Source organism: Ornithodoros turicata, chromosome 1 (assembly GCF_037126465.1).
Source record: "Ornithodoros turicata isolate Travis chromosome 1, ASM3712646v1, whole genome shotgun sequence".
Lineage (NCBI taxonomy): Eukaryota > Metazoa > Arthropoda > Arachnida > Ixodida > Argasidae > Ornithodoros > Ornithodoros turicata.
This window is the reverse complement of record NC_088201.1, coordinates 134,583,455-134,602,791: the sequence shown is the minus strand read 5'-3', so window position 1 is coordinate 134,602,791 and position 19,337 is coordinate 134,583,455. Positions and strand designations below refer to the sequence as shown.

Below are 19,337 nucleotides of genomic sequence, written 5' to 3'. Positions count from 1 at the left end.
ATCCTGGTTACAGCCGTGACGTAGGCCACATACATGAGGCGAACAACGGCAAGTCGGTTTCCGTCACCACCACCACCCACCACCTCACCACCGGAAGTGTACTTGGAATACGAAAGGAATATGAGTAGATGGTCGCTTGCTCTACCGTCCAAAACCGTACTCCAAGTGAAATGTGGAAAATATTCCTTCTTTGTATTTCTATTTCTATCCCTGGAGCAGAGCGGATCGTCTACCGCCTACCGCCTAAAAATCTACCGCCCACGTGACAACCGACATCAAAGTGACGTTTCCTATGTTGGTGCGCTCGAGCCTTTGGAAAACCCCATTGCGAGATCATTTTATTGTACCTCTCTTGGTGGAGCCACTTTCTTGCCCTGTGATGTCACTATATCACGTTAAACTGTGAAATCGCGAACAAGTGTACGAATGCACTATTATTTTAAACAGTTCAGTGAAGTGAAGTGAACTGAATTAATTAGTGCACCAAAGTGAACTGACTTGCCCATCACTAAGGTGAAGCACCACAGGCAGTCGCACGTGCCGCGAGTAAGCAGGAAGACGCAGGTGAGGCAGCGCGAATCAGAGTCTATAGAGCGAAGTCCCCGTATTGAGCTAACGGGATATCGAGCGTAACAGACCGTAAGATGATATTGCTATCGCTGCCATATCTTCGCACATTCGGGCGAAAAGGCCTGTCCTTTTTTCTCAAATCAGAATCAGAATTTCGTTTTGGGAATCACCTATTTAGTTCATTTTGATGCACGCTCTACACTGTACGTAGCACATCATACAGGAATTGCACACAAGAAATCTCGATGTGTGTTCTTGCAATTCCGAAATATGACACCGAACGCTTTTTACGTTATGCATTACCTGACTGACTCCTTCTTACGTTCGCAGCTTGACTTGGACACGACAGGAGCAACTGAGCAGGCGAACCTCACAGTTCCCCGAAGATTCAGTGTACCCTCGACGTCATCAAAACGGAGTATCACAACAGAAGTGCGGAACGCCACTATCCCGATATCACCAGCAGATGAGGGTGCTCCTGTGAACACGACGTCGATCCACTCTACTGGTCCTGTGTCCAACGCTGTGTTGCAGATAATGAAGAACTCTAAGACGTTATCAGACAGTGTACAGCAGCTCTCAGGTGATGTGAAGCAGCATAAAAATGCAGCCGAGGAAGCATTTGCCCGGTTGAGCAGGATTGAGTTGGTTCAAGAGCGTCTTCGTGACGTTGTTAATAAGTCGACAATAACCAGAGAGAAGAACGAATTATCGATTTCGGATAATCTAGAGTCACTTTCTTCTTTTATGGATGACCTTAAGGTGAGCAGGATTGAAGAAGTCCGTGCAATAAAATCTTCTATTGCGCGTCTAACAGATGATGTGGAGAATAAACTATCGAAACAGCTTGAGAACGTAGCGAATTCGGTTCGCAGTAAATACTCTTTCGACGCCGTAAACGTCACAAAATTCGTAGAGATGGTGAACGTGTCAGGAGTAGAATACATCGAAAGCGATTTGTTTGTCGTCTACGGTCACACAGCCCATCTTAGTCTTGGGGTACATCTTGTTGAGAACGAAACGTGGTTAGGCGTTTACCTTCTCCTGTGTCGTGGCGAAGAGGACGCCCTTCTTCAATGGCCCTTCAGGGCGAACTATACACTTTCCATTTTCCATCCCAGAGATCCGGCAAAGGACGTGCACAAAACAGTCCATATCGATCAATACTGTCCAGACTTCTCAGAGAAACCAGAAGAAAGCTGTAACTCGGGTTGTGGTTTCGAGAAGTGTTTATTGTGGGATACAGCTAAAGAAGACGGCTACATTCATAACGGCGCCATCACCGTAGGTGTAGCGCTTCGTTCATGAACGAGGAACTAGTAGTCTTGTGTCTCAAAGTTACCGTTAACAGAAAGACTTTCCCGAATAGTATATACTCTTCGTTCTCTGCAATCACGTTAGAGTACCCCCCGAGCAGAGTTGAACAAATTCCCTCACGGTATTTGCCCGCACCTCAACTCTTGGCAGTAGACGCTTCCCCTCACTGCATCGTTCTCACAGAAGTTAAATCGATCCTAGGCCTTGAAAACCTCATCTCCCCCATTCTCCTGGCGGATCAGAGCTGGAACTGAGCTCATCCAGCCTCGGCCTCACCGATCCGAATTGACTGACACAGGGCTCGCGCTGAGCCTGTGACTGCGCCTCTTTTCTTTCTCTTTTTTTTTCTTTTTTTTACGCGGGAATAGCAAGTCGGCTCTTGGAGCCAGGCTGACCTTTCCCCTCTTTGTTTGCTTTTTTTTTCTCTTTGCAATAAACCTGTATCCCCCCCTCGCTTCACCTCTCATTTCCTTCTAACAGTTTTTGTCACCTCACCTGGATCCATTTCCTAAAAATTTTACTCACCTCACAAATTGTTGACATTTTAGTCACCTCGCCTCAATACTTTTTCTGATAATTTTTTCTCAGGCTGGAAACTTTCTGTCGTCTGACCTCACGTCAATCTTTATTCTAGGAATTCACCTCACCTAACCTTACCTCAACATGAGTGAGATGAGAGTGAGGTGAAGGTGAGCACGTCCTCACCCTCATTTGCTGTCGTGAGGATGCTCCATCTCTGCGCTTGAGGTATACAATAATAATCCAGGCGCGTGTGCAGGATCAAATAGCAGCAATTGATGCAAATGTGGGTGAAACCTGAGTTGCAACACTTGCGTTCCAAATCAGTTGCACAAATTTGTAAGCGTTAAGTGTCGCGTTCCCCCATCTAGGTTTCATTGTGTCGATATACTACTATACGTTACTCTAGTGCAAAGGTTGGCACACACTGGCCATTTCGTCCTTGCTTCTTACCGCTTCCTACGAATAAACTTTCCTCTCTTTAGCATGTATAGCATTCTGAGTGTTACGCCGCGAGACATCTACTACTGTGTTTTACGTCGCGGTACTCGCTGTGTCAATCAATTTTGGTACTTGAACGTTTCTTGGTGTTCCCAAGAGTATTAGTTGGTGTAAGCATACTCCTTTGTGAGATGTGTGTTTTGTTATACGGGGCGATTGTCGCGATAGGGCGATCCAAGTGCCCATTACCCATATGTAACCAAAAGCGAATATTCTGGAATAAAGTGCCTGACCCAACGCTTATGAACATCTTTAAGTTCACGCATTCACGCGCCTCTCACGCTTTCAAGGGCACGCTGCTGGCGAGTGATGGAAGTGCTGCGCCATTTACGCCAAACTGCGCCGATCAGGGGGCGCCATCCAGGTCCCCCAAGGTCGCCATTTTCCCATGTATTTGTTCCTATCCGGATGCGTGCAATGCCGGAGGCCGCCCTTAGATACCCCATTGTTACCAGACGTTGGCTTGCGTTGGATTGAAGCGCGCTAAAGATCCAATTGAAGCACAATCCAAGCCAGGCCAAGTCACCGAAGGAGAAATGGACGACTGCGCCTGCTGCGCCTGGTACGACAGGTACGCTATGTGATGCACGCAGCCGTGCACTAGATCCTTCCGATCGCTCAACACGTTTAAAAACGGGACCAAAAAGTGAAACACGACACAGAAAGTTGTTATACGCTTTTATTTTGACATATAAAGACTAGATTCATTCGCAGAAACAACAAAAACATTTTGTCGCTAAACTTAGCGCGCTGAAGTGATCCGGAACGGCAACAGTTGGGTATCTAGTGGCGGCCTTCTTCGTTGCACGCTTTTCCGAGGTGAGTTTGGGGGACCTGGCGCCATCCTGTGCCGTAGAGGTTGTTTCTGCTGCTTTTGCACAAAAGTATATGGGGACACGCAGTTCACGGGCTGACTTCTCGGAAGCGGCTACGCCAGGCTAGGTTCTCGGCTCTCTCAGCTCGCGACTCTAAACTGAGTGAAAAATTGCCCAAGACACAATAAAACTGAAACTAACGTGGAAAGTGCTCATTCCACATCATAAATAGAGGCTATGCAAAATAGCGCAACCCATCGCTATCGCCATTACGCTGCGCCATTATGCGGACGACCCCTTGAGTTCCAAGTCGAGCCGAATCGAGCCACCGTAAGCCGAGTCTGGCCCATCCGCGCCGTCCATGCGGTATGCTGTGGGTTTTACTTTCGCTTCGTATCGCATCGACGAAACATGTCGCGGCCGCAAATGGACATTCCTGGCGGCGATGAGAATTCGACGAAGGATTTGTCATCGGTTCCTTTGATAACTGAAACGACGATCAACGACTATTATGCTGACAAATCGAATTCCTCACGGCAGCTGAAGAAATCATACAACTTCGCTGTGGAGTCATACGTGGACACCAACACTGTCATGACAAATGCGACGGATGTGAGGTAAGAACACGTACTTCCTTGTAGTATGTGGGCCTTGCACCTGTACAAAAGACGACGACGAAGACCGCACTTTAACGATGATGATTGGAGTGTTGTGTAGCGAAGTTAATAAGCCCATACTTCATGCAATCAGACATGAGATATGTCGCGTACGTGGTTCGATAGAAGCACGGCGTTGATTTCTAGCACGAAACCTTTTGCACTCGTGAGAGCGCAGTTAGGTAACATACAACAGCTTCCACAGTATGTTTTCACACCTTAGAAACGTACACCGTCGAAGACGTTGGTACGTTAGACGAGGACTAGGTTGTGCATGAAAATGCATCTTAAGTTCAGCACACGTATGCCAACGTCACTAACACAACAAAACTAATGAGTTACACGCATGCATTCATTTGAACGTTCTTGTAACGCGGGTCGCGATATTGGGCCTTCCTTCCATTTTCCCGGCACGCGAGTCGTCATTTCTCGACAGAAAGAAAAGGAAAATAAGGTCAGGTTCTTGGAATTAGTCAAGGCCGCCAACCCGCTTTTCCGCGCAGCGTGGTCTATAAATACTGGATCACGAAACGTTTCAGAAACTCATATCTGATATCTTTTCTTTTTATGTATGTAATGTGTGTGCGTGTCAACTATGTGTAGTTAGTACTTTTTCCTGTAACTGACACAGAGTGAAATTTGCTTGTATAATGTGCGTCTGTTTTAATGTCTGTGTCACTAAATATTCGTTCCGTAGGTCTGGCAAGGTATACGTGCGCGGCATGTGCTACAGGAGCCAGAACAAGAGTGGGCGGCCGTATGCAGCATATCTAGTGTTGCAGACAAGAACCAAAACTGTAGCAGAGCCGTGGTGCCAGTGCCCTGCTGTTGTTGCTGGAGCTTTCAGCCATGCCATGGCCCTACTCCGTGTAGTGTCCTTGCTACGAATCAAGGGTTTTGACGAGGCTCCCCCTGAAATTTCCTGTACAGACCTTCCACAGTGTTGGCGTCGTCCAAGGAAAGCTGCAATGAGACCACTGAGTGTGCAAGAGGTGGACTGGAGGAAGCCTCGAGAAGGAGGGAAGCGAACACCAACAAGTAGTGATAGATATTGCATTTGGTAACAATGGGTCGCTCAGGTTACATGCGACACGCACACGCACGATAAGATATATCAGAAAACAATGGAAATCATGTATCGATAGTGTGAACAATGGGTTCCCAGGTTTCAATAACATGCGCCGCCAGGATAAGGTAACGGTTAACTCAGGTAAACAATGGGAACTCACGTGTCGATAGTGTTTGATGGGCACCTGGATGCACGTTTAATGACATTTAATAACACGCAATGACATGTAATAACACGCAAATGACATGTAATAACACGCAAGTGACATGTAATAACACACAAATGACATTTAATAACATGCAATAACATCTGATGACATTTAATAGTATTTTTCCGATCGGGTTGACGTCAGTCCGTCACCTAGTTTGGTTGCCGCGTCAGAGCGCCAGGTAGTTTCGGTTCCCACCAAGCGCCCTCTAGTTTTCAAGCTTTGGCCGTCTGTAGTTTCGGTTTCGGTTTTAAATGAATGGACGCCAAGCTTGGTTGCTCTACGTGTAGTTCTGGTTTCAGTTTCGAATTCCTACGTGTTGCCAGATGCCCTCTGGTTTCAAGCTATTGACCGACTGTAATTTCGGTTTCAAACCGCAGCACGCTAGTTTCGCTGTGACAACGTCAACGCATTTTCTGGCGATATAAATTAAGCGTACGCGTAGAAATTTCATCAGAAAAAGAGAAAAAAAACATGGTTGACCAGTTCTATGTGAACCTGCTCTCAAATGCATCTTTGGATGTGTTTCCCGACAACACAATGAGCAAGTTCCGAGTAAAGCTAGCCCATCCACAGACGTTGGAGGGTAGGTGGGAGGCCGCTTTAACAGAAATCAACATCCCTTTTGCGATTAAAAATGTAACTGACACAGTCAATAGTATATCGGAAACGACATTCCTTGGTTCTACGATTGAAGCAACAGAAAAGGTCAAGTTCAACGCTAATGAAAACATTCTCTTGTCTTTGAGACAATTTTTAGCAAAACATTTGCAGCATAAGACAAGAATTATACGTGGTAGCGGTCATTATGAGATACAACTTCCTCTGAACTATGGTTTGGAAATTAGCGCAACTCTTGCCGCTAAGCTTGGCATGGCTGAAAAGATAATCGGCTGTGGAGAGTTGGACAGAGGGTCACCCGTGAAGCTACTCAAATACCAGGTGGATACGGAAGAAACGATTAACATAGTTACCTATCGTTCACGAACGGTAAAGTATGAAGTTCCAGAAGGCTACTACGAATCGGGGAAGGACCTCGTTAATTCCATTAACCATGCCTATCGAACAAAACTTCATTTGTCGCAAGATGCTCGTCTCCTCGTATGTAACCCATACAACGGAATTTGTCACCTGGAACGCATGAACGATGGCTATGTGACCTTTCATCCTTATTTGGCTTTGATGTTGGGCTTCGGAAAGAGGACAACTTTCTCAAGTTATGCAGTCGCCGAACGAGACGTTTGTCTATTCCCTGCTCAAAACTATATTTTCATATACTGCGATGTCATCGAGAACGAATTTGTGGGTGACGTGACAGCACCACTTCTTCGATCGATACCATTCAGAGTCCAGGGTAGGAATGATGTGATGTCTTATTTATTCACAAACCTGTACTATAAATATGTATCTGCGAAGGAATTGACAACCATTCAAATCGAGTTGGCAAACGAGATAGGTGATTTCATTCCATTCATTTCTGGCTCTGGACGTGTCGGGTTGACGATCCACCTACGTAAATGTATATAACAAACCCACCATGTTGCATAGCACATTTTGGTGCAGGAAAGCGAGAGCATCTACCACACTATACTGCTCCCGAGCTTTATCAGATTGGAGGAGGCATATTTGGTGACGTATTGAGGGGTTTCTTGCCCATACTGACCAAGAAGGTAGCGCCATACGTTGGAAGAAAGCTCCTTGATACTGGAAGACATATAGCCGAGGAAGTCCAGCAAGGAGCATCATTTCGAGAAGCCGTCAAGAAAGGAGTAGACCGCACAGTGCATAAAACTCGTGACGAGTTACTTCAGAGACTCACAGGGAAAGGAAGAAAACGCAAGGCCATTAAAAAAGCTCGACCTGCGGAGAAGCGGAGGAAATCTGACTTCTTTACTTGACAGAAAAAAAAAAATGTCTATTGCAGTAGTGCATAAAGATTCTTGTCTGTGTACTACAAACCAGCTGGAACTCTTCTCTCTTCCACCTACAAATTTTGCTTTGGAGAAGTCTGAATACGTCGAGTTTTTCCCAGTATCTGCTCCGACATCAAGCGGAGTGATCGAGTACAATGTTCCGGGACTCGGTGGGGGCTTCTTTGATCTTCAATCCAGCTTTTTGCATATTCAGTGCAAGATCATTCGAAAGAATGGAGATCCAGCGGTAACTACAACAAGCACTTCAACAACACCTGATGCAGTCATACCTGTCCAAGCGTTTGGTTCATCATTGTTTCAACACGTACATATCTACCTGAATTCAACCTTGGTTTCGAGTTTCGAACATTATGGCTACCGTTCCTACTTGGACATCATTACGAATGCCAACAATGTAACTCAGACACACACCCTTTCAGCAATGTTATACGAGCCAGACCCTTTAGGCACGAGTGAGGTATATGCTCCCACATCTGATTCAAAAGGAGTTTTCGCTCGTTACAAGCGAACCAAAGGATCGGCACTGTGTGACATGTACAGCCCAATCTTCAGCGACATATGTCAACAACAGAAGCTCATTCTTAACGGAACCGATATTCGAGTTGTGCTACGTCAAGCGTCGGATGATTTTCGTCTCTTGCAAGCTGATGGTGCAACAGAAAAGCACACTGTGGAATTTTCACGTATCGTGCTCTATCTCCGACGTGTTCAGTTATCGCCGAGTATACTTGTTGGTATAGAACGAAGACTTCAAACAACACCTGCAGTATACCTTCTCCGAGGACTGGAAATTAAGTACAGAACGATCGCCCCTAACCAATCTCAGGTGATATTTGACGACTTGTACAGCGAGCGAGTTCCCTCCAAGTTAACAGTATTGATGGTCAGGAGCGATGCCTACCAAGGTAGCAGACCACGAAACCCATTCAAGCTTGAGAACTTCAAACTAAAACGAGCACTACTGGACGTTGGTGGACAACAGTACACGGATGAGTTCGACTTCCAACGAGACATCTATTCCAAAGCCTATATACACCTGCTTCACAAACTAAAACGCAAGGATATACCAATAGCTCCAGCTGCGTATGCAAAAGAGACATTTATGCTTTATTACCATCTGACTCCAGATGCAGAAGTGAATGCTCTTTGTCCTGTTGTTCAAGCCAACGTTCGTCTGACCCTAACGTTTGCTGCCAATCTAACAGAAGCAGTTACGGTGTTGTTTGTATCCGAAACACCACGTGTGCTAGAAATCAACAAAGACAGACGAGTGAAATTTGTCTGAAAAATAAACATGGAGGAGTGGCAGTTCTATGCAGCATTCAGTAGACACTACTGCACCAGAGAACTGTTTCGGGGAACCTTTGCATGCAATGAAATCGCAAGACAGGAAGCCATACCCGGGATTTATGTGATTAACACAGCTCCAAGGAGCAGTAACGGTGAACACTGGACCATGACTTATGTTTCCGGTGACAATGTAGTTACGTATTTTGATAGTTACGGCATTCAGCCCGTCTACAAAGAATTCTACCAATTCATTCATCCTACCAGGTCATTTTACTATAACAAGAAAAGACTTCAGGGCTATGGATCAGCTACATGTGGCCTCTACTGCCTGTATGTAGGCAGCGTGCTCGCTTGTGGATTCTCGCTCCGAGAGTGCACTCAGAGATTTTCGTCAACGAACTTCACCCTGAACGACAAGCTGGTACCCGTCCTTGTACGGAAGCAATTCCCAAGAAAGACAGACAACATGTCATGTTGCAGTGTACTTTGACACAATAAAATTGTATTTATTTCCATGTCGTTACAGGCACAATCTTATATATATATAAAAAACAGCATTACAACAACAACAGCCAGGTAGGGCAACATATGCATAAAAACTGTCTACATCTTTCCATTGGATGCGTACCCAAAGGGTAACGTGTGGATACCATCCTCACAAATGAAACGCTTTGTGTCTAGGGGATTTAAAGCTACTTTCGTAACACATACACTTTTATTTATATTTTCCTTGCGCACAATGAGGTTCTGACAAACTTTGTACACTTCACCAAGCTTAAGAGAGTCTATGTACATTGAATAATGCAACTTCTGGGCTTCACATTGTTTCACCCCCTTAGCACGATTGTATCGTCTTTTACTATGGAGGTCTAGTGCATAGAGCTTTGGTTTCAGGCAACAGAACCCTAGGATGTGGTCGTGGGGCATTTCGTTCTTAAATTTTCCTAGCACCATCTTGTTTTTCGTAGAATACATCGAGTCATCACAAGAATGACCAGATGTATCAAGGTGGGTATCGGCGAGCTCCGCAAGGGCCTTCTCATCGCTCAGCATCACGATATAAGAATCTGTGTCCATATACAAGAGCCTTGTGTCCGGGGCTACCCGAAGCAAGTTGTTATAATAAAAGTCATACATCATGACTTTAGACAGCTCGAGAATAGTGAACCCCAGGTACAGTGGCTGTCGCATACGGACTATCGATTGAGCGAACTGAAACAAGACTACGTTAGAGCTTAGAGCCCTGAATTGTTTGAGGTTCGGTTTACGCAAGAATCTCAACACTTGCTCCTCGGAAGTTGCTAAGCGACAGTCGACGAACTTTCGTACATTCATACATGTTTTCCCATATACGGAGTTAATTAAACTCTTGTACAGGTTACGTTCGAAGGTATTGGTTGCCTGCTTGCGTAGTTCATGATGGAAGTCAACATAGGATCGCAGGAATGGTTTTTGTTTGAACCTGAGCACCCGGTGAATTTTCTCGAGCCGAAGACCCAACTGTAGGTACAACTTTAGACTGCGATAATGAAGAAAATACTTCTTCTTGTCAAGCAGTGTAAGGAGTAATTTCGGTTCTATATCATGCTGTGGCAGGTTAAATTTTTTCATCAGGTCTTTCTGATAATCCGAAAGCAACTCATACGGGACGCTCATTTTTTCGGGCGCGAGCGGTAAATCTTTATGTCGTTCGTGGAGCTCTTGTACGTAGGCCAGGTCTACCTCTAAAAAATAACCAACGTCTGCATAATCTGCAACAAGGGTTACATCTAAACCTGCAACCTCTTCGGGTGACAGCCATTCAAAGTCTCCGAATGGGAGTGGTTCACGCATCACTGTGCCATAGAGTCCATTTATGTCCATGTAATGAATTATGGTCTTTGGTTTTTCGGGATCGTACTGATCTGTCCCTGGGACATTTGCAGTGGCCATTCGCGTTGAACACTGGGTCATACCACCACGCAGGCCCCGTTCAATTAACAGATAGGCATCGGGATCGTGGATTAAATCCAGATTAATCCGGCTCATTTTTAGTGCGCAAGACATGCTTAGTCCCGGGAGTGACACGAAATGAAGTGGTTCAATTTTGTGCGTCTCCAACGCCCATATTCGGAAGTTTTGAAACACGTCTGCCAGAAGCAATGCGTCCGTCAGAAGGTACAAATCCGAGTACTCGCCCAGGCTCTTCAGTTGAAATTTTTCAAACACATTTTGCGCATGGCGGTAATCTTCCTCGCTCACTTCTGATCCGTTCAGTTGGTTAAAGAACTGGTCACGTGATGGCAAACAGGGCTCGTCGTAACGTTCAAAAGAGGTAACGTAGTTATAACAGAAAACCCCTTTACGTACAACCAACCTGAAGTAGTCCTCCTCTGCGAAAAACTGACGCAGACACCTGAAGTTAGATTCACCTTTGTCACATAGATTTTTCGTCAGTGTGTCGAGACTAGCATTGAGGAAGCTTAACGAGTCTATGAAGCGGAACACACCAATGTCTATAGCCTTAAACTTTTGACAACTGGAGGCTATCACTCTGATGTCTGTCTTCCGAAGCAGGTGCAGATGAGCTACTATGAATCCGAGGTCATAATTGGCATTATGTGCAATGATGGGCACTTTCCGTGGTATCCGCAGTTTCAGATTACATCCCTGACACAATGATTGGCGAAATTCTCCACTTACGTGATCATGGTCTCGCACTTTCTGCTTCTTAGTGAATGGTTCTTTACAGATGTTACAGTGAGTGGCTTCAGAATGTTCGAGTTCGTCTCCTGGGGTCATTTGCAAGGGCACAGTCTCGTGCAACATCGCATACAGCTCATCATGCAAATTACGCAATAGTTCCATGAAAACGGAAACGCAGTCTGCACCACGGTAAATATGTTTCTTCAAGACATACGAATCGCACGAGCGTATGACGAGGAGACAGAAGGATGAAGGGATGTGTTCCTCGTAGACATTCCCGCCTCCCGAACACGGTGATAGTACACTCTCAAAGTCGTATACACAGTAGAAGGGAACTTCCGACATCAAATGCTCTCCGGCAAACGACAGTGTCTCACCTTTCTTTGGAAAAATAGTCTTGGACACTTTTTGTTGTTTACACATTAGTAGATGATCGGCGAGTACACCCGGGGTGGTGAAACCCATCGTACACCGTTTGCAGTGAAAATAACCAGGTGGTGTGAACAAAGCATTGAAATTAGTAATGAGTACAAAATGGAAGTCAATCAGCAGTAGGTCGACATGCTTCTTGCACTGGTCGTCAACAACCTTAATCGGGTAAACATATTTTTCATCTTTGTCATAACCGTACACGTTAATGCTCACATCGTTCTGCTTCTCAAACATTTCTACATCTTTCGGGAACACTACAGGAAACGTCTCTGGAAATACATATTGAGACAGGTATGACCTGTAGGATGAAGCTCTGCGTCTGTAAGAACCCTTTGCAGGATGTAGACCGGCAAGTACGCAAAATGCGAAACACATGTTCTGTTCACTATCCTCGTGAAGGTCGACATTCAGAAGACACCGACACTTTTTTTTCAATTCGTTTGGCAATTCAAAGTCGGTACAACCAATGAGCTGTGGTGCGAGACGACCGACATGAAGAATGCAGGCGTGAATTCGAAATAAGAAAAATCCCGACCCTTGCATTTCAAGCTTTTCTAAATTGTTGGTGACTTCAGTGCCTACTTCAATGACAGCACGTTCTACGTCTCGTTCCGACCACAGCGTATGCACACTCGAAGGAATAAATTGAGTGACAAATATGATCTCATCCTCAGGCGTATGTCGACCGAGTTCCGCCTTCAGCAAAACATAAAAGCGTAACGGAAATCCGAAATGTCGAAGTACACCGGCAAGGTAGCGTCCGTTTTCATGAAAGAATGTGCTGACATCCTGCCCGTCGTCGTCTCTGTCATGTAGATGAAGCTCATAGCGGTTGGTATAGTTGCGGAGCGTACAGAGTGTCTCACAAAATGGGATACAGGGTGTTGCAAGGTTATGAACGTTAGCCAGATGAACTTGAAGTCCCAGCGCTGTTGTGTAGTGCTGCCGATCGGCCGGAGGACAAAGGTGGCATGTCACCATTTCTTTTTATTTTTTTTACTCGGATTGACCGAACACGATGTCTGGCGAAAGAAGACGTTTCCCCTCTTTTCCAACTCGCTCTTTCTTCTCCATCCAGAGCCCGCTCGTGTTCCTCATGTCTTCGATGTCTTGAGTGCTTAGTTTATGAAACCGAGCTGGAAGGAACAACTTTACGTGCTCGTGATCCTTCATAATTTCTACGTAGACCGCCTCGCCATACCTCGTTTCAATTTTGTTAACATCAACCACATCATACTTGATGTTTTTAGGAATTGTCGCCATTTTTTGAAACTCTCCACATTTCTTTAACTTGTCAAGTTTATGCAAGATCGACGAAGACATGATGCTTACTTGTACACTGATGCAATGATGACGACGATGATCCTTCGGACACGTTGGACCGACTGAAAACAAAAGGAGCACATGTTAGAACACTGCAAAATATTTCATCATTCTGAACACCATACCTCCTCAGAAGGAGGTTCGAGAGTGAAGGAGCTGAGCGTCAGACAGTTCTTATATAAGAAGTTGCCAGCATGGCAACCTTGAGGAGTCTTCTTTTTTTTTACATCGTCAACTCTGCAGTCGAACCTACCTTTGCAGTTTGCTTTTTTTCCCTGCAGTTTGCAAGCACGGACTTGTTTATCTAACGAAACGTATCTTGACCAGACTTCATTCCCTTGCACGAAATGACAGTGATAGCACCTTTTAGGTTCGTGACGCCTGCCTCGGTGTCAATTTCAGGGGCTAGTCAAAGTGGGAAATCCACCTTCGTGGCACGACTAATTAAACACAGAGCTGTCCTCTTTGACAAACCGTTCAAGCAAATATGGTATATCTATCTTTATAAGCAGCCGGTATTCGATACTCTTCCTGAAGTAAATTTCAGTCAAGACATCCCTGCAGATCCGGAGAATTATAGCCACTCATTATTTATATTTGACGACTGTTTAGCCGACCGACAAAGACTCAAAGAAATCTGCAAATTTTATATCGCTGGGTGTCACCACCTGTCAATCACGGCTGTGTTCATCTCGCAATACCTGTTCGTCAACGATCCTTTGTATCGCACAATACAATTCAATAGCACGGCTCTCGTTTTATTTCGTTCACCACGCACTACAGACCAGCTGCGTATGCTGTCCAGGCAGATTTTCGGGCGAAATGATTTGTTGCCCACGATATATAAAGATGCCTGTCAGAAACCATACTCATACTTAGTTATCGACTTGTCTCAACAGAGCAACGATCACTATAAGGTGTGGACCAACATTTTCCCGGATGATCACAGACAGATCGTATACAGGTCATGAAAAGGCTTAACAAACACATTCGTTTCCTTCGTATGATCGCTGAAGCAAAGACAGGGGAAGATCGTTACAACCTGATTCAACATGCCAGCAGGGAACAGCTACGAACAATCAGGGAGATTTGTATGAACCTCTGCAAAGGAAACATCGACGTACCGGCGAAAGTTAAAAAGCAATTGCAGCCTTTTGCAACACCCATTAGGACACTGGCTTCCAGGCAAGACCGTGCAGATGTGAAGAAAATTAAACGGATTCTTCATCAGTCCGGCGGGTTTTTGCAATTTTTGTTGCCCCCCTTGTTAGGTCTCGTTTCAAGTTTAGCGGGCAAAAGCATCGCAAAAGCAATCGGCATTTAAATAATGCAGAAATACGAGCTTGTTCCCTATCGAGAAAGCACTATTCCGTCGATATTGAATAAACAGGAGCCTGATGATATCAAGGCCAAGGAGATCATCCAGTACTTGCACAAGCTATTGCATCCTCCCGCGAACACATTAAGACAGCCTAGTGCAGCAGGTGAGGAGACAAATCATGTGGCATCGACAAGAGAGCAGACACAGATTCAAGCGGACGAGGAGGAAGATGCCATCGTTAATTTTATGAGCAGCGGCTACAAGATGAGAGCAAGCCAATTACTGCGTTTACTAAAACCCGTGCTCGGCTGGAATAGTAAAACGTTTGAGCTCATTGTCAATGGTGAACAAATACCAAATACCAACGTTGTAGACCTTGTTTATTATTTGGTCACAAGAGCGCGAAATGTGTGGCGACCCGCGTATCTCGAGAGGATCCTACCACTATTGGTCAAGCTAAATATACCGACACTTATCGTACATCCATCTCGACTTGAAAAGGAGACTGCAGAGCCATCAGCCGGTAGTCCTACGTTTACACCTGAGACACCTCGTCGACGCATTTCTCCGGTTATCACAAGAGCGGCTAAGAGACTTCGAGAATGGAACCGGTATTGAGCACGTTGGAAACGCAACAGGAACACTGTGGTTACCTTCGGGACGAAAACATTCTGGCGCATTTTCCCGCACGACACAGGAAGAAGGCCCTCGCCATTCTGCAGATGCTAAAGACCGTATTTGCGATAGATGAAGAGGGAAGGATTATCTGTCATTCTCGCGTTGTTCCAAGTAGTTCCGTCATCGAGCTTATAAAATACGAACTGCACAATCGATCGCCCTCTTGGTACAAAGGTGACGTGGCAGCCGTTATAAATGCCTACTTGTCATTCGACGGACTTCGTGTTCGTGGAAGAAAATTGTGCTAATGGCTGCTTACGTGGACGTATACCATCCTGGTGCTCTAGGTGGTGTTCAACGACTCGCACGAGCGATCGGTGAAAAGCCGGCGAAGGTTGCCAAGTTCCTGGAAACCAGTGATGTGTACTCTCTCTTCAGAGAACTTAAGCGACCACGTCAGTTCCGGAAGACCATCGTTTTGGGTGCGAAGGATATATTCCAAATAGATTTGAAAGACCTTCAGAAACTGTCGAGATACAACAAGGGTTTTCGCTATCTTTTGTTTTGTATCGACGCATTTTCTCGTATGCTTGCTGTAGTGCCTGTGCAGAATAAACGAGCAGCGGAAATTATACGTGGACTGAGACTCGCTTTTAGACGTATTGGGACTCCGAGACTGATTCATTCAGACAGAGGTACAGAGTTCACCAATAAGTCAGTCGGAGCATTTTTAAAATCAAAAGGGATATCTCTCTTCCACACTAATTCAAATACGAAAGCAAGTATTGCAGAACGATCTATTCGAAGTCTTATGACGCCACTTTATCGTGCTTTTGAATATCAGGGACATAAATCGTACTTGAAAATTTTACAGCCTCTGGTCAAAGCATATAATCATCGTGTTCATAGAACTCTGTCGGCACGACCTGTGGATGTCAACAAAGAAAATGAACATTTATTTAGACAAAAGCTCTATCCTACTCCGAGCAAACCCCCAGAGAAGCCACGTTTTCGCGTTGGCCAGCTTGTCAGAATAGCAAAGTCTAGACACCAGTTAGTCAAAAGTTATCTTGGTTCGTTTACGCGTGAAATTTTTGTGGTGAGAGCAGTCAAGATTGGTTACCCGAATACCTATCTCTTACGTGACCAGCAGGAAGAACCTATTGAAGGTCAATTTTATGCAAGCGAATTAACACGTGTGCAGCCTGGAAAGGGCCACCGCATTATAAAAAGACGCGTTCGGAATGGAAAGGTGCAGTACCTGTTGCAACCTTCTGGAAGTCGTAGAAGGACTTGGGTTCCGGAGAACTACCTGCCACCACCGACGACGAAATGACTGGCGATCACTGGTCCGATGTCGAACAGCCAGCCAACGCTGGCGATTCCTGGTCCCAATCGGGTGATGATGTGTGCGGCATGCGGGACGTTACCCAGGATCATCAACTCCAAGGAAAATGTCGCCATCCTCATACCTGTTGGAATGACGTGTTAGAATGCGGTTCATCGAAGTCAACGGACGACACAGTGCTCGTCGCAGCATTTAAGATAACCAGAGACATTTTCCTGTTCCAGTCCCTGCCTCTGAACCTTCCCGCGAAAAAGACTGTGTGGGAGTCTTCAAAAACAATGTATGCCAGGGTGCACAGGAAGTGTGAGCACCTATCCGACCACCCGTTCGACCTGGTCTCCGAATGGGGAAAACAGATGAGCTCAATATTCAGCTATTACGGTGATCGTGACGTCGACGTAATGCAACTGGTGGCCGAAAGTCTATGTATCATGTACTACGCAATGAAGACTGGCTACCATTACCTGGCTGTGTACATAAACGACATGACAATTGACCTGTTGCAAAATAGGTTGTCACCCAAAGACGCTTACCAATAAATATTGAAATCCATGACGAGTTGTCTCATTTTACTGTAGGTCGTCATGGTAAATAGATGTCCGGAGATGTTCTGCTACACCTTGTCCTTTCTGAGTGCTGTTTCCCTGTTCGTTTTCGTAGCTACAACAGAATTTACAAAACCAACACTGAAACAGGGAAAATGCACTACCGTGACTCAGATTGACCATAACATCTACGTCCACCGATGTCCAGCTGCAGTAACTGCCGTACGCCTTTGGCTCAGCAATGGTCATCCGACGAGATACGGAGTAAATCTGTCGCAAAATGATACACGTCAACTATGGCATTGCTTGAAAGAAGCAAATGTCGCGCACAATTATTATAACTTCGAGTGCTCGAAGCTATGTGAAATAAGTTTCGAACCCAGGCAAGTAATAGAACGATGTCCCGGCAATGTGTACAATATTGCAAGACTCATTGGGAATGGAAAGCACAGCGGTTACGGTATCACTCTTTCGAAATCGGCTACCATGTCTCTGCTGTCTCATCTGAGCGAAACAATAAAAAGAATTTAAAACAAATACATGCCCGCATTTCATTTAGCTATAAAATACACTGTAACACAAGAAATGGTTTGAAATACTCACATCACTTGGCTCTTACGTGGCACACTCACTGCTGGAAGCTCGTACGTGGCAGACAGCGTATACCACCAGTCGAAAATTCATCTTGCGAGGGCGATAACGGTTTCTTTTTTGTGTGTGTGTGGTTGGTGTTCCCAAAGAGCGTTTGGAAAAAGCCAGACGGGTGTTTCGCGGTTGTGTTATCATACCAAAAGAAGAAGAAAAAAGAGCGCGTCGGCAAGAGGTATCGCATTTCACATGCTGCTCCTGCGAAAGGAGAAGCTGTCCACGATGCATTCACGTGATCCTTCCTTCCCTTGAAATAAAACAAAAATGAAGGGTCTTATAAGCTAGCTGTCGACGACTGAGACCGATCAGACCTTCATCGACGACGCAACTTTGAAAGGATGTGAGTATACCTCTTGTCTTTATGCCTTTTTTTTTGTTATTTTTATTTCGAGACCATCACAGCTGGTAACCGCAATACGTAGTCATGCAATGCTTCTCGATTCGTTGTATGCTGTTGTCGCAATGCGCAACACAAGTTTGGAAATGTGTGTGTATAGAACACCTCTATTTTATTGTGATTGTTGTCACTGGGTTATTTACTTCCAAACGTCGTACTCCTATGCAAATGCATGACACAGTAACAGAGACATATCGGAAAGTGGAAAACGTTAACCGATTCTTTGAGAATGCTGCTTGTTGTTGTTGCGTGACACCTGATCGAGATTTGAGTCATCCTAGACTTTGTCCTGATTGAGAAGAGCATTCACAGGATGTTTCGTTTTCCCTTTGTTTTTGCAGATTGCTTCTGTACAAGGATGAAGTCAAGCAAGACTCTGGTAATTTGTAACATATCTTTTCGTTAGTTGAATAAAAGAGTAGTAAAATAATGTGCTGAAATAAAAAGGAATATATACAGTGTTGTCTGGTCTCTGATATACATCATTATTTGAGTGTACTTATCAAATGGGGGGAAAAATCATGCTGTGACGCGGCATTTATTTTTTTGTCAAATGAAACCGTAAGTACAGACGGTCAAAAGCTTGAAACTAGAGGGACATCTGGTAACCATTCAAAAACCTGCGTTTACGTTGTCACAGCGAAACTAGCGTGCTGTGGTTTGAAACCGAAATTACAGTCGGTCAATAGCTTGAAACCAGAGGGCATCTGGCAACACCTAGGAATTCGAAACTGAAACCAGAACCGGTTTGAAACCGAAATTACAGTCGGTCAATAGCTTGAAACCAGAGGGCATCTGGCAACACGTAGGAATTCGAAACTGAAACCAGAACTACACGTAGAGCAACCAAGCTTGGCGTCCATTCATTTAAAACCGAAACCGAAACTACAGACGGCCAAAGCTTGAAAACTAGAGGGCGCTTGGTGGGAACCGAAACTACCTGGCGCTCTGACGCGGCAACCAAACTAGGTGACGGACTGACGTCAACCCGATCGGAAAAATACTATTAAATGTCATCAGATGTTATTGCCTGTTATTAAATGTCATTTGTGTGTTATTACATGTCACTTGCGTGTTATTACATGTCATTTGCGTGTTATTACATGTCATTGCGTGTTATTAAATGTCATTAAACGTGCAT

The 19,337-nt window shown here is 45.0% G+C and overlaps 1 protein-coding gene and 1 long non-coding RNA gene across 3 annotated transcripts; one reads left to right on the top strand and one right to left on the bottom strand.

The window, feature by feature from the left end:
- Positions 1–481: 481 nt before the first annotated feature.
- On the top strand, positions 482–3,150 carry LOC135369306 (uncharacterized). 2 transcript variants are annotated; one of them, XR_010415067.1, is made up of 2 exons: positions 482–564; positions 901–3,150. It is a non-coding gene; the product is annotated as an uncharacterized LOC135369306 (long non-coding RNA). The 2 variants fall into 2 exon arrangements; XR_010415068.1 differs by lacking the exon at positions 482–564 and adding an exon at positions 723–773.
- A 6,198-nt stretch (positions 3,151–9,348) lies between these two features.
- Positions 9,349–18,167, bottom strand: LOC135378627 (uncharacterized). The gene is made up of 5 exons (XM_064611704.1): positions 17,755–18,167; positions 17,140–17,421; positions 16,520–16,730; positions 13,329–13,381; positions 9,349–13,132 (listed from the first exon to the last, which is right to left on the bottom strand). Exon 5 carries the CDS (start codon positions 12,975–12,977, stop codon positions 9,483–9,485), a length of 3,495 nt encoding a protein of 1,164 aa, XP_064467774.1. The 5' UTR covers positions 12,978–13,132; positions 13,329–13,381; positions 16,520–16,730; positions 17,140–17,421; positions 17,755–18,167; the 3' UTR covers positions 9,349–9,482.
- Positions 18,168–19,337: the final 1,170 nt, after the last annotated feature.

Excerpts from the sequence above, each read along its gene's own strand:
- LOC135378627 (XM_064611704.1), bottom strand. The coding sequence starts at position 12,977 with ATGGTGACATGCCACCTTTGTCCTCCGGCCGATCGGCAGCACTACACA.